The 15,000-nt window shown below is 53.6% G+C and overlaps 1 protein-coding gene across 1 annotated transcript in view; it reads right to left on the reverse strand.

Annotated features, from left to right (window-relative positions):
- LOC135574939 (intermembrane lipid transfer protein VPS13B-like) overlaps positions 1 to 12,063 on the reverse strand; it is a 21,701-nt gene extending 9,638 nt beyond the window's left edge. The window contains exons 1-2 of the mRNA XM_065027061.1: positions 11,438 to 12,063; positions 1,835 to 2,055 (exon numbers count right to left, since the gene is read on the reverse strand). Of these exons, the coding sequence (XP_064883133.1) occupies positions 1,835 to 2,055; positions 11,438 to 11,555 (339 nt within the window). The 5' untranslated portion in view covers positions 11,556 to 12,063. The remainder of the gene's footprint in view (positions 1 to 1,834; positions 2,056 to 11,437) is intronic.
- Positions 12,064 to 15,000: the final 2,937 nt, after the last annotated feature.

Consider the following 15,000-nt stretch of genomic DNA (forward strand, 5'->3'; position numbering starts at 1 on the left):
AGAATGTGCATCTGAAGACACATTCAACAGTTAAGACACGTCAGGAAGAGTTTAGAGAGAGACAGAGACAGGGGGAGAGACAGAGACAGACAGAGACAGGGAGAGAGACAGATAGAGAGAGAGAGAGACAGAAACAGGGAGAGACAGAGAGACTTCTCTACTGAAATGCACTGTTCTCTAAGCTTCTCTACTGAAATGTACTGTTCTCTAAGCTGCTCTACTGAAATGCACTGTTCTCTAAGCTTCTCTACTGAAATGTACTGTTCTCTGAGCTTCTCTACTGAAATGTACTGTTCTCTAAGCTTCTCTACTGAAATGCACTGTTCTCTAAGCTGCTCTACTGAAATGCACTGTTCTCTAAGCTTCTCTACTGAAATGTACTGTTCTCTAAGCTTCTCTACTGAAATGTACTGTTCTCTAAGCTTCTCTACTGAAATGTACTGTTCTCTGGGCTTCTCTACTGAAATGTACTGTTCTCTGGGCTTCTCTACTGAAATGTACTGTTCTCTGAGCTTCTCTACTGAAATGTACTGTTCTCTAAGCTTCTCTACTGAAATGTACTGTTCTCTGAGCTTCTCTACTGAAATGCACTGTTCTCTAAGCTTCTCTACTGAAATGTACTGTTCTCTAAGCTTCTCTACTGAAATGCACTGTTCTCTAAGCTGCTCTACTGAAATGTACTGTTCTCTGAGCTTCTCTACTGAAATGTTGTGTTCTCTAAGCTTCTCTACTGAAATGTACTGTTCTCTAAGCTTCTCTACTGAAATGTACTGTTCTCTGAGCTTCTCTACTGAAATGTACTGTTCTCTAAGCTGCTCTACTGAAATGCACTGTTCTCTAACCTGGGGGTCCTGGGGGTTAGAGTGTGTGTGTGTTTTTACTAAACTGGGGGTCCTGGGGGTTAGAGTGTGTGTGTGTATTTACTAACCTGGGGGTTAGAGTGTGTGTATGTATTTACTAACCTGGGGGTCCTGGGGGGTTAGAGTGTGTGTGTGTGTATTTACTAACCTGGGGGTCCTGGGGGTTAGAGTGTGTGTGTGTGTATTTACTAACCTGGGGGTCCTGGGGGTTAGAGTGTGTGTGTGTATTTACTAACCTGGGGTCCTGGGGGTTAGAGTGTGTGTGTGTATTTACTAACCTGGGGAATAGAGTGTGTGTGTGTGTGTATTTACTAACCTGGGGGTCCTGGGGGTTAGAGTGTGTGTGTGTATTTACTAACCTGGGGGTCCTGGGGGGTTAGAGTGTGTGTGTGTATTTACTAACCTGGGGAATAGAGTGTGTGTGTGTGTGTATTTACTAACCTGGGGGTCCTGGGGGTTAGAGTGTGTGTGTGTATTTACTAACCTGGGGGTAAGAGTGTGTGTATGTATTTACTAACCTGGGGGTCCTGGGGGTTAGAGTGTGTGTGTGTATTTACTAACCTGGGGGTTAGAGTGTGTGTATGTATTTACTAACCTGGGGGTCCTGGGGGTTAGAGTGTGTGTGTGTATTTACTAACCTGGGGGTTAGAGTGTGTGTGTGTATTTACTAACCTGGGGGTCCTGGGGGGTTAGAGTGTGTGTGTGTATTTACTAACCTGGGGGTTAGAGTGTGTGTATGTATTTACTAACCTGGGGGTCCTGGGGGTTAGAGTGTGTGTATGTATTTACTAACCTGGGGGTCCTGGGGGTTAGAGTGTGTATGTGTATTTACTAACCTGGGGGTTAGAGTGTGTGTGTGTATTTACTAACCTGGGGGTTAGAGTGTGTGTATTTACTAACCTGGGGGTTAGAGTGTGTGTATTTACTAACCTGGGGGTCCTGGGGGGTTAGAGTGTGTGTGTGTATTTACTAACCTGGGGGTTAGAGACCTTGATGTTCAGAGGTTCCAGGTCAACGTGCAGACAGACGATGAAGGCGTGTCGTCCTTCGGGGCCCGCGGCCTGCAGCTTGTGGGAGGTGACGGCTAGGGTGGAGGTACAGCCCATCGGCTCCAGGAGACTCAGAGACCGCTGCTGACCCAACAGGGTGTACACACTGAACTGGCTCAGGGTTATGGTCCACGGGAAGGCATCACCTGGGCAGGGGGGGGGTGGAGAGACAGGGGGAGGGAGAGAGACAGGGGGGTGGGGGGTGGAGAGACAGGGGGGGGGGGGAGAGACAGGGGGAGGGAGAGAGACAGGGGGTGGAGAGACAGGGGGAGAGAGACGGGGGGCAGGGGGAGGGAGAGAGACAGGGGGGTGGGGAGAGACAGGGGGTTGGGGGGTGGAGAGACAGGGGGAGAGAGACAGGGGGAAGGGAGAGAGACAGGGGGCAGAGAGACAGGGGGAGAGAGACAGGGGGGAAGGTGGAGAGACAGGGGGGAAGGTGGAGAGACAGGGTTAATACAGGGAGACAGGAAGGACAACAGGAAGTGCTGACACTTAGGATGAGGCTTCAGGGAGGACAACAGGAAGCCGGTGCTGACACTTAGGATGAGGCTTCAGGAAAGACAACAGGAAGCCGGTGCTGACACTTAGGATGAGGCTTCAGGAAGGACAACAGGAAGCCGGTGCTGACACTTAGGATGAGGCTTCAGGAAAGACAACAGGAAGCCGGTGCTGACACTTAGGATGAGGCTTCAGGAAGGACAACAGGAAGCCGGTGCTGACACTTAGGATGAGGCTTCAGGAAGGACAACAGGAAGCCGGTGCTGACACTTAGGATGAGGCTTCAGGAAGGACAACAGGAAGCCGGTGCTGACACTTAGGATGAGGCTTCAGGAAGGACAACAGGAAGCCGGTGCTGACACTTAGGATGAGGCTTCAGGAAGGACAACAGGAAGCCGGTGCTGACACTTAGGATGAGGCTTCAGGAAGGACAACAGGAAGCCGGTGCTGACACTTAGGATGAGGCTTCAGGAAGGACAACAGGAAGCCGGTGCTGACACTTAGGATGAGGCTTCAGGGAGGACAACAGGAAGCCGGTGCTGACACTTAGGATGAGGCTTCAGGAAAGACAACAGGAAGCCGGTGCTGACACTTAGGATGAGGCTTCAGGAAGGACAACAGGAAGCCGGTGCTGACACTTAGGATGAGGCTTCAGGAAGGACAACAGGAAGCCGGTGCTGACACTTAGGATGAGGCTTCAGGAAGGACAACAGGAAGCCGGTGCTGACACTTAGGATGAGGCTTCAGGGAGGACAACAGGAAGCCGGTGCTGACACTTTGGATGAGGCTTCAGGAAGGACATTTTGCATAGAATCATCACTACTGGAGCCATAGAGGGGTCAGGGGTCAGCCAGGTCAGAGAGGGGTTAGGGGTCAGCCAGGTCAGAGAGGGGTTAGGGTCAGCCAGGTCAGAGAGGGGTTAGGGTCAGCCAGGTCAGAGAGGGGTCAGCCAGGTCAGAGAGGGGTTAGGGTCAGCCAGGTCAGAGAGGGGTCAGCCAGGTCAGAGAGGGGTTAGGGTCAGCCAGGTCAGAGAGGGGTCAGCCAGGTCAGAGAGGGGTTAGGGTCAGCCAGGTCAGAGAGGGGTCAGCCAGGTCAGAGAGGGGTCAGCCAGGTCAGAGAGGGGTTAGGGTCAGCCAGGTCAGAGAGGGGTTAGGGTCAGCCAGGTCAGAGAGGGGTTAGGGGTCAGCCAGGTCAGAGAGGGGTTAGGGGTCAGCCAGGTCAGAGAGAGGTTAGGGGTCAGCCAGGTCAGAGAGGGGTTAGGGGTCAGCCAGGTCAGAGAGGGGTTAGGGTCAGCCAGGTCAGAGAGGGGTTAGGGGTCAGCCAGGTCAGAGAGGGGTTAGGGGTCAGCCAGGTCAGGCAGTAAGGTGGACCTGGTCCCAGTTGGAAGAGACAGAGACAGACAGGCAGTAAGGTGGACCTGGTCCCAGTTGGCAGAGACAGAGACAGACAGGCAGTAAGGTGGACCTGGTCCCAGTTGGCAGAGACAGAGACAGACAGGCAGTAAGGTGGACCTGGTCCCAGTTGGCAGAGACAGAGACAGACAGGCAGTAAGGTGGGCCTGGTCCCAGTTGGCAGAGACAGAGACAGACAGGCAGTAAGGTGGGCCTGGTCCCAGTTGGCAGAGACAGAGAAAGGCAAGCAGTAAGGTGGGCCTGGTCCCAGTTGGCAGAGACAGAGACAGACAGGCAGTAAGGTGGGCCTGGTCCCAGTTGGCAGAGACAGAGACAGGCAGCCAGGCCAGGCAGTATGGTGGGCCTGGTCCTAGTTGGCAGAGACAGAGGCAGGCAGCCAGGCCAGGCAGTAAGGTGGACCTGGTCCTAGTTGGCAGAGACAGAGACAAACAGGCAGTAAGGTGGGCCTGGTCCCAGTTGGCAGAGACAGAGACAGGCAGCCAGCCAGGCAGTAAGGTGGGCCTGGTCCCAGTTGGCAGAGACAGAGACAGACAGGCAGTAAGGTGGGCCTGGTCCTAGTTGGCAGAGACAGAGACAGGCAGCCAGCCAGGCAGTAAGGTGGGCCTGGTCCTAGTTGGCAGAGACAGAGACAGAGACAGAGACAGGCAGTAAGGTGGGCCTGGTCCCAGTTGGCAGAGATAGAGACAAACAGGCAGTAAGGTGGGCCTGATCCCAGTTGGCAGAGACAGAGACAGGCAGCCAGCCAGGCAGTAAGGTGGGCCTGGTCCTAGTTGGCAGAGACAGAGACAGAGACAGAGAGAGACAGGCAGTAAGGTGGGCCTGGTCCTAGTTGGCAGAGACAGAGACAGAGACAGACAGGCAGTAAGGTGGGCCTGGTCCTAGTTGGCAGAGACAGAGACAGACAGGCAGTAAGGTGGGCCTGGTCCTAGTTGGCAGAGACAGAGACAGAGACAGACAGGCAGTAAGGTGGGCCTGGTCCTAGTTGGCAGAGACAGAGACAGAGACAGACAGGCAGTAAGGTGGGCCTGGTCCCAGTTGGCAGAGACAGAGACAGAGACAGACAGGCAGTAAGGTGGGCCTGGTCCTAGTTGGCAGAGACAGAGACAGACAGGCAGTAAGGTGGGCCTGGTCCCAGTTGGCAGAGACAGGCATCTCCTGATTTAAGGGTGACCACCCTGGTTTCACGGTCCTCAGAGTCTAACATATTACTGTTGGCTGGTAGGGGAGGAGGAGGCGTGGAGAGTCCAACACCTAAACACACACACACACACACACACACACACACACACACACACACACACACACACACACACACACACACACACACACACGGCCCGTTTCCCTGAGACAGAGACACACAAGGAGTTGCCCCAGGCTACGGCCACGCTACACCTCTACCAGGCAGCCCAGCTAGCTCTGATCCGGGGCATTAACCCTGAGAGATGAAGAGCCCTTCCTTTCCCCAGGCTACGGCCACGCTACACCTCTACCAGGCAGCCCAGCTAGCTCTGATCCGGGGCATTAACCATGAGAGATGAAGAGCCCTTCCTTTCCCCAGGCTACGGCCACGCTACACCTCTACCAGGCAGCCCAGCTAGCTCTGATCCGGGGCATTAACCCTGAGAGATGAAGAGCCCTTCCTTTCCCCAGGCTACGGCCACGCTACACCTCTACCAGGCAGCCCAGCTAGCTCTGATCCGGGGCATTAACCATGAGAGATGAAGAGCCCTTCCTTTCCCCAGGCTACGGCCACGCTACACCTCTACCAGGCAGCCCAGCTAGCTCTGATCCGGGGCATTAACCATGAGAGATGAAGAGCCCTTCCTTTCCCCAGGCTACGGCCACGCTACACCTCTACCAGACAGCCCAGCTAGCTCTGATCCGGGGCATTAACCATGAGAGATGAAGAGCCCTTCCTTTCCCCAGGCTACGGCCACGCTACACCTCTACCAGGCAGCCCAGCTAGCTCTGATCCGGGGCATTAACCATGAGAGATGAAGAGCCCTTCCTTTCCCCAGGCTACGGCCACGCTACACCTCTACCAGGCAGCCCAGCTAGCTCTGATCCGGGGCATTAACCCTGAGAGATGAAGAGCCCTTCCTTTCCCCAGGCTACGGCCACGCTACACCTCTACCAGGCAGCCCAGCTAGCTCTGATCCGGGGCATTAACCATGAGAGATGAAGAGCCCTTCCTTTCCCCAGGCTACGGCCACGCTACACCTCTACCAGGCAGCCCAGCTAGCTCTGATCCGGGGCATTAACCCTGAGAGATGAAGAGCCCTTCCTTTCCCCAGGCTACGGCCACGCTACACCTCTACCAGGCAGCCCAGCTAGCTCTGATCCGGGGCATTAACCATGAGAGATGAAGAGCCCTTCCTTTCCCCAGGCTACGGCCACGCTACACCTCTACCAGGCAGCCCAGCTAGCTCTGATCCGGGGCATTAACCATGAGAGATGAAGAGCCCTTCCTTTCCCCAGGCTACGGCCACGCTACACCTCTACCAGGCAGCCCAGCTAGCTCTGATCCGGGGCATTAACCATGAGAGATGAAGAGCCCTTCCTTTCCCCAGGCTACGGCCACGCTACACCTCTACCAGGCAGCCCAGCTAGCTCTGATCCGGGGCATTAACCATGAGAGATGAAGAGCCCTTCCTTTCCCCAGGCTACGGCCACGCTACACCTCTACCAGGCAGCCCAGCTAGCTCTGATCCGGGGCATTAACCAGGAGAGATGAAGAGCCCTTCAAAGCCAGGGAATGATTTACTCGACCCACGGGGTCGTTCCTTTTAACTGTTACACTGACCGACCGCTGATGTAAGTGTTTGTTTCTGAGGGGTTTTCTTTTTGTCAATCTGTGTGTGTCCAACTCTGATGTCATTTAGCCAACAGGGTCCCCCCCCGTTTTCTGTCAGAGAGCACGGCGGAATGTTCTAGAGGAGGAATAGACATGGTTATGTCAACCTCACCTTCACCACATGTAGAGACACAGCGGTACTATATATCGATCTAACACGCACGCACGCACGCACACGCACACACACACACGTCCTCTTCCTCATGTCCATGTTCTAGACGTTTAGGGGGACAGCTAGGGCTCATTTGGTTCTGATTTGGGACAGCTAGGGCTCATTTGGTTCTGATTTGGGACAGCTAGGGCTCGTTTGGTTCTGATTTGGGACAGCTAGGGCTCATTTGGTTCTGATTTGGGACATGCTAGGGCTCATTTGGTTCTGATTTGGGACAGCTAGGGCTCGTTTGGTTCTGATTTGGGACAGCTAGGGCTCATTTGGATCTGATTTGGGACAGCTAGGGCTCGTTTGGTTCTGATTTGGGACAGCTAGGGCTCATTTGGTTCTGATTTGGGACAGCTAGGGCTCATTTGGTTCTGATTTGGGACAGCTAGGGCTCATTTGGTTCTGATTTGGGACAGCTAGGGCTCATTTGGTTCTGATTTGGGACATGCTAAGGCTCATTTGGTTCTGATTTGGGACAGCTAGGACTCATTTGGTTCTGATTTGGGACAGCTAGGGCTCATTTGGTTCTGATTTGGGACAGCTAGGGCTCGTTTGGTTCTGATTTGGGACAGCTAGGGCTCATTTGGTTCTGATTTGGGACAGCTAGGGCTCATTTGGTTCTGATTTGGGACATGCTAGGGCTCATTTGGTTCTGATTTGGGACAGCTAGGGCTCATTTGGTTCTGATTTGGGACATGCTAGGGCTCATTTGGTTCTGATTTGGGACATGCTAGGGCTCATTTGGTTCTGATTTGGGACATGCTAGGGCTCATTGCTATAACAGGTGTTATAACCACCTCCCCTCCTCCAGTCTGGTCCTGCTATAACAGGTGTTATAACCACCTCCCTCCCTCCAGTCTGGTCCTGCTATAACATGTGTTATAACCACCTCCCCTCCTCCAGTCTGGTCCTGCTATAACAGGTGTTATAACCACCTCCCCTCCCTCCAGTCTGGTCCTGGACACCATGAAGGAGAGGTCCTGCTATAACAGGTGTTATAACCACCTCCCCTCCTCCAGTCTGGTCCTGGACACCATGAACGGGAGGTCCTGCTATAACAGGTGTTATAACCACCTCCCCTCCCTCCAGTCTGGTCCTGGACACCATGAAGGAGAGGTCCTGCTATAACAGGTGTTATAACCACCTCCCTCCCTCCAGTCTGGTCCTGGACAACATGAAGGAGAGGTCCTGCTATAACAGGTGTTATAACCACCTCCCTCCCTCCAGTCTGGTCCTGGACACCATGAAGGGGAGGTCCTGCTATAACAGGTGTTATAACCACCTCCCTTCCTCCAGTCTGGTCCTGGACACCATGAAGGAGAGGTCCTGCTATAACAGGTGTTATAACCACCTCCCTTCCTCCAGTATGGTCCTGCTATAACAGGTGTTATAACCACCTCCCCTCCTCCAGTCTGGTCCTGCTATAACAGGTGTTATAACCACCTCCCTCCCTCCAGTCTGGTCCTGGACACCATGAAGGGGAGGTCCTGCTATAACAGGTGTTATAACCACCTCCCTCCCTCCAGTCTGGTCCTGGACACCATGAAGGGGAGGTCCTGCTATAACAGGTGTTATAACCACCTCCCTCCCTCCAGTCTGGTCCTGGACACCATGAAGGAGAGGTCCTGCTATAACAGGTGTTATAACCACCTCCCTTCCTCCAGTCTGGTCCTGGACACCATGAAGGAGAGGTCCTGCTATAACAGGTGTTATAACCACCTCCCCTCCTCCAGTCTGGTCCTGCTATAACAGGTGTTATAACCACCTCCCTCCCTCCAGTCTGGTCCTGCTATAACAGGTGTTATAACCACCTCCCTCCCTCCAGTCTGGTCCTGGACACCATGAAGGAGAGGTCCTGCTATAACAGGTGTTATAACCACCTCCCCTCCTCCAGTCTGGTCCTGCTATAACAGGTGTTATAACCACCTCCCTCCCTCCAGTCTGGTCCTGCTATAACAGGTGTTATAACCACCTCCCTCCAGTCTGGTCCTGCTATAACAGGTGTTATAACCACCTCCCTCCCTCCAGTCTGGTCCTGCTATAACAGGTGTTATAACCACCTCCCTCCCTCCAGTCTGGTCCTGGACAACATGAAGGAGAGGTCCTGCTATAACAGGTGTTATAACCACCTCCCCTCCTCCAGTCTGGTCCTGGACACCATGAAGGAGAGGTCCTGCTATAACAGGTGTTATAACCACCTCCCTCCCTCCAGTCTGGTCCTGGACACCATGAAGGGGAGGTCCTGCTATAACAGGTGTTATAACCACCTCCCTCCCTCCAGTCTGGTCCTGGACACCATGAAGGAGAGGTCCTGCTATAACAGGTGTTATATCCACCTCCCTCCCTCCAGTCTGGTCCTGGACAACATGAAGGGGAGGTCCTGCTATAACAGGTGTTATAACCACCTCTCCTCCTCCAGTCTGGTCCTGCTATAACAGGTGTTATAACCACCTCCCTCCCTCCAGTCTGGTCCTGCTATAACAGGTGTTATAACCACCTCCCTCCCTCCAGTCTGGTCCTGGACACCATGAAGGAGAGGTCCTGCTATAACAGGTGTTATAACCACCTCCCCTCCTCCAGTCTGGTCCTGCTATAACAGGTGTTATAACCACCTCCCTCCCTCCAGTCTGGTCCTGCTATAACAGGTGTTATAACCACCTCCCTCCCTCCAGTCTGGTCCTGCTATAACAGGTGTTATAACCACCTCCCTCCCTCCAGTCTGGTCCTGCTATAACAGGTGTTATAACCACCTCCCTCCCTCCAGTCTGGTCCTGGACAACATGAAGGGGAGGTCCTGCTATAACAGGTGTTATAACCACCTCCCCTCCACCAGTCTGGTCCTGCTATAACAGGTGTTATAACCACCTCCCTTCCTCCAGTCTGGTCCTGGACACCATGAAGGAGAGGTCCTGCTATAACAGGTGTTATAACCACCTCCCTTCCTCCAGTATGGTCCTGCTATAACAGGTGTTATAACCACCTCCCCTCCTCCAGTCTGGTCCTGCTATAACAGGTGTTATAACCACCTCCCTCCCTCCAGTCTGGTCCTGGACACCATGAAGGGGAGGTCCTGCTATAACAGGTGTTATAACCACCTCCCTCCCTCCAGTCTGGTCCTGGACACCATGAAGGAGAGGTCCTGCTATAACAGGTGTTATAACCACCTCCCTCCCTCCAGTCTGGTCCTGGACAACATGAAGGAGAGGTCCTGCTATAACAGGTGTTATAACCACCTCCCTCCCTCCAGTCTGGTCCTGGACACCATGAAGGGGAGGTCCTGCTATAACAGGTGTTATAACCACCTCCCTCCCTCCAGTCTGGTCCTGGACACCATGAAGGGGAGGTCCTGCTATAACAGGTGTTATAACCACCTCCCTTCCTCCAGTATGGTCCTGCTATAACAGGTGTTATAACCACCTCCCCTCCTCCAGTCTGGTCCTGCTATAACAGGTGTTATAACCACCTCCCTCCCTCCAGTCTGGTCCTGGACACCATGAAGGAGAGGTTCTGCTATAACAGGTGTTATAACCACCTCCCTTCCTCCAGTATGGTCCTGCTATAACAGGTGTTATAACCACCTCCCTTCCTCCAGTATGGTCCTGCTATAACAGGTGTTATAACCACCTCCCCTCCTCCAGTCTGGTCCTGCTATAACAGGTGTTATAACCACCTCCCTCCCTCCAGTCTGGTCCTGGACACCATGAAGGGGAGGTCCTGCTATAACAGGTGTTATAACCACATCCCTCCCTCCAGTCTGGTCCTGGACACCATGAAGGAGAGGTCCTGCTATAACAGGTGTTATAACCACCTCCCTCCCTCCAGTCTGGTCCTGGACACCATGAAGGGGAGGTCCTGCTATAACAGGTGTTATAACCACCTCCCTCCCTCCAGTCTGGTCCTGGACACCATGAAGGAGAGGTCCTGCTATAACAGGTGTTATAACCACCTCCCCTCCTCCAGTCTGGTCCTGCTATAACAGGTGTTATAACCACCTCCCTCCCTCCAGTCTGGTCCTGCTATAACAGGTGTTATAACCACCTCCCTCCCTCCAGTCTGGTCCTGGACACCATGAAGGAGAGGTCCTGCTATAACAGGTGTTATAACCACCTCCCCTCCTCCAGTCTGGTCCTGCTATAACAGGTGTTATAACCACCTCCCTCCCTCCAGTCTGGTCCTGCTATAACAGGTGTTATAACCACCTCCCTCCCTCCAGTCTGGTCCTGGACACCATGAAGGGGAGGTCCTGCTATAACAGGTGTTATAACCACCTCCCTCCCTCCAGTCTGGTCCTGGACACCATGAAGGAGAGGTCCTGCTATAACAGGTGTTATAACCACCTCCCCTCCTCCAGTCTGGTCCTGCTATAACAGGTGTTATAACCACCTCCCTCCCTCCAGTCTGGTCCTGGACACCATGAAGGAGAGGTCCTGCTATAACAGGTGTTATAACCACCTCCCCTCCCTCCAGTCTGGTCCTGGACACCATGAAGGAGAGGTCCTGCTATAACATGTGTTATAACCACCTCCCTCCCTCCAGTCTGGTCCTGGACACCATGAAGGGGAGGTCCTGCTATAACAGGTGTGTATTAATGTGTAATAACATACCTTCCTCCAGTATGGGCCTGGACACCATGAAGGGGAGGTCCTGCAGGGGCTCCATGTGTTTGTGTCCAGCAGACAGCACAGTGATATGGGGCAGGCAGACTACCAGAGTCCCAGGCATGGTGGCCTGGTTGTGGTACCAGCTACGGACAGTACCGGGGATGTCTCCACAGATAATGGTGCTGGGAGAGGGGAGGCTGTCGTTGGGGAGGAACACACAGCATGACTGGAGATCCAACTGGAGGAGGAGAGAAGAAGAAGAGGAGGAGGAGAGAGAAGAAGAAGAGGAGGAGAGAAGAAGAGGAGAGAGAGGAAGAGGAGAGAGAGGAAGAGGAGGAGAGAGAAGAAGAGGAGGAGAGAAGAAGAGGAGAGAGAGGAAGAGGAGGAGAGAGGAAGAGGAGGAGAGAAGAAGAGGAGAGAGAGGAAGAGGAGGAGGAGAGAAGAAGAGGAGGAGAGAGAAGAAGAGGAGAGAGAGGAAGATGATGAGAGACAATTAGAGAGAGGAAGAGGAGAGAGAAGAGGAGGAGAGAGAGGAAGAAGAGGAGAGAGAAGAAGAGAGATGGTGTGCCATTAGAACTGTGCGTCAAATGAATACATACAACACAACAACAGCTTGAGGAGCAGGGAGGAGAAGGGAGGAGCAGTGAGGAGCAGGGAGGAACAGTGAGGAGCAGGGAGGAGCAGTGAGGAGCAGGGAGGAGCGTTGAGGAGCAGAGAGGGGCAGGGAGGAGCTGTGAGGAGCAGGGAGGAGCGTTGAGGAGCAGGGAGGGGCAGGGAGGAGCTGTGAGGAGCAGGGAGGAGCAGGGAGGAGCTGTGAGGAGCAGGGGGGAGCAGGGAGGAGCTGTGAGGAGCAGGGAGGAGCTGTGAGGAGCAGGGAGGAGCAGGGAGGAGCAGGGAGGAGCTGTGAGGAGCAGGGAGGAGCAGGGAGGAGCTGTGAGGAGCAGGGAGGAGCAGGGAGGAGCTGTGAGGAGCAGGGAGGAGCAGGGAGGAGCTGTGAGGAGCAGGGAGGAGCGTTGAGGAGCAGGGAGGAACAGGAAGGAGCTGTGAGGAGCAGGGAGGAGCAGTGAGGAGCAGGGAGGGGCAGTGAGGAGCAGGGAGGGGCAGTGAGGAGCAGTGAGGAGCTGTGAGGAGCAGGGAGGAACAGTGAGGAGCAGTGAGGAGCAGGGAGGGGGGTTTCTGTACCAGGGTAACTTAGTCTTCAACAGACCATGAACTCTGTGCTGTCTCAGTGTTGACACGACAAGGCTGGTTGAAACTCCTCAGAAGGACAACACTGGTGTAATGGAAAAGCACATGTCCCTTCGCTCCTAAATCTGACCCGTACAAAACTAATCTCTCCACATTGTGTCAAGTTTCTCTCTTGTTGGACACAGTTCAAAGCCACAGAATCCTGAGAAACAAACACTGGGTAACTCACGGTGGTAACTGCCCATGCGGCCATCTATGGCGAGCGCAGATCAATCATGAATGAGGAAATATGTGCTTTTCCTGTGTGCGGCGTGAGGTAGTTTAGGTCACTAATCTGAGGCAGGGGGGAAAACACAGACGGGGGGAAAACACAGACAGGGTGTAATCCCAGTTCCCACAGTCACCGTGGAGGGTTCAGTCACAGTCACCGTGGAGGGCTTCAGTCACAGTTATCATGGAGGGCTTCAGTCACAGTCACTGTGGAGGGCTTCAGTCACAGTCACTGTGGAGGGTTCAGTCACAGTTACCATGGAGGGCTTCAGTCACAGTCATCAAGGAGGGTTCAGTCACAGTTACCATGGATGGCTTCAGTCACAGTCACCATGGAGGGCTTCAGTCACAGTCACCTTGGAGGGCTTCAGTCACAGTCACCGTGGAGGGCTTCAGTCACAGTCACCGTGGAGGGCTTCAGTCACAGTGGAGGGCTTCAGTCACAGTCACTGTGGAGGGCTTCAGTCACAGTCACCGTGGAGGGTTCATTCACAGTAACCGTGGAGGGCTTCAGTCACAGTCACTGTGGAGGGTTCATTCACAGTCACCATGGAGGGTTCATTCACAGTCACCGTGGAGGGCTTCAGTCACAGTCCCCATGGAGGGATTCAGTCACAGTCACCATGGAGGGTTTCAGTCACAGTCACCATGGAGGGCTTCAGTCACAGTTACCGTGGAGGGCTTCAGTCACAGTTACCGTGGAGGGCTTCAGTCACAGTTACCGTGGAGGGCTTCAGTCACAGTCACTGTGGAGGGCTTCAGTCACAGTCACTGTGGAGGGCTTCAGTTACAGTCACCATGGAGGGCTTCAGTCACAGTCACATTCACAGTCACCATGGAGGGCTTCAGTCACAGTCACCATGGAGGGCTTCAGTCACATTGATCATGGAGGGCTTCAGTCACAGTCACCATGGAGGGCTTCAGTCACAGTCACCATGGAGGCTTCAGTCACATTTATCATGGAGGGCTTCAGTCACAGTCACCATGGAGGGCTTCAGTCACATTCACCATGGAGGGTTCAGTCACAGTCACCATGGAGGCTTCAGTCACAGTCACCGTGGAGTGTTTCAGTCACAGTCACATTCACAGTCACCATGGAGGGTTCATTCACAGTCACCGTGGAGGGTTCAGTCACAGTCCCTGTGGAGGGCTTCAGTCACAGTCCCCATGGAGGGATTCAGTCACAGTCACCATGGATGGTTTCAGTCACAGTCACCATGGAGGGCTTCAGTCACAGTTACCGTGGAGGGCTTCAGTCACAGTTACCGTGGAGGGCTTCAGTCACAGTTACCGTGGAGGGCTTCAGTCACAGTCACCGTGGAGGGCTTCAGTTACAGTCACCATGGAGGGCTTCAGTTACAGTCACCATGGAGGGCTTCAGTCACAGTCACCATGGAGGGCTTCAGTCACATTGATCATGGAGGGCTTCAGTCACAGTCACCATGGAGGGCTTCAGTCACAGTCACCATGGAGGCTTCAGTCACATTTATCATGGAGGGCTTCAGTCACAGTCACCATGGAGAGCTTCAGTCACATTCACCATGGAGGGTTCAGTCACAGTCACCATGGAGGCTTCAGTCACAGTCACCGTGGAGTGTTTCAGTCACAGTCACATTCACAGTCACCATGGAGGGTTCAGTCCCAGTCATCATGGAGGGCTTCAGTCACAGTCACTGTGGAGGGTTCTGTCACAGTCACCGTGGAGGACTTCTGTCACAGTCACCATGGAGGGCTTCACAGTCACCATGGAGGGTTCAGTCACAGTCACCATGGAGGGCTTCACAGTCACCAAAGAGAGCTTCAGTCACAGTCACCATGGAGGGTTCAGTCACAGTCAATATCTCCCACATTCAGAGTGTGGGGAGGAACAGGTAGGACAAGGACTAACAGGTAGGACTAACAGGTAGGACTATAACTAACAGGTATGACTATAACTAACAGGTAGGACTAACAGGTAGGACTATAACTAACAGGTATGACTATAACTATCAGGTAGGACTATAACTAACAGGTATGACTATAACTAACAGGTAGGACTATAACTAACAGGTAGGACTATAACTAGCAGGTAGGACTATAACTAGCAGGTAGGACTATAACTAACAGGT

The sequence above is a fragment of the Oncorhynchus nerka genome, linkage group LG14, assembly GCF_034236695.1.
Source record: "Oncorhynchus nerka isolate Pitt River linkage group LG14, Oner_Uvic_2.0, whole genome shotgun sequence".
Lineage (NCBI taxonomy): Eukaryota > Metazoa > Chordata > Actinopteri > Salmoniformes > Salmonidae > Oncorhynchus > Oncorhynchus nerka.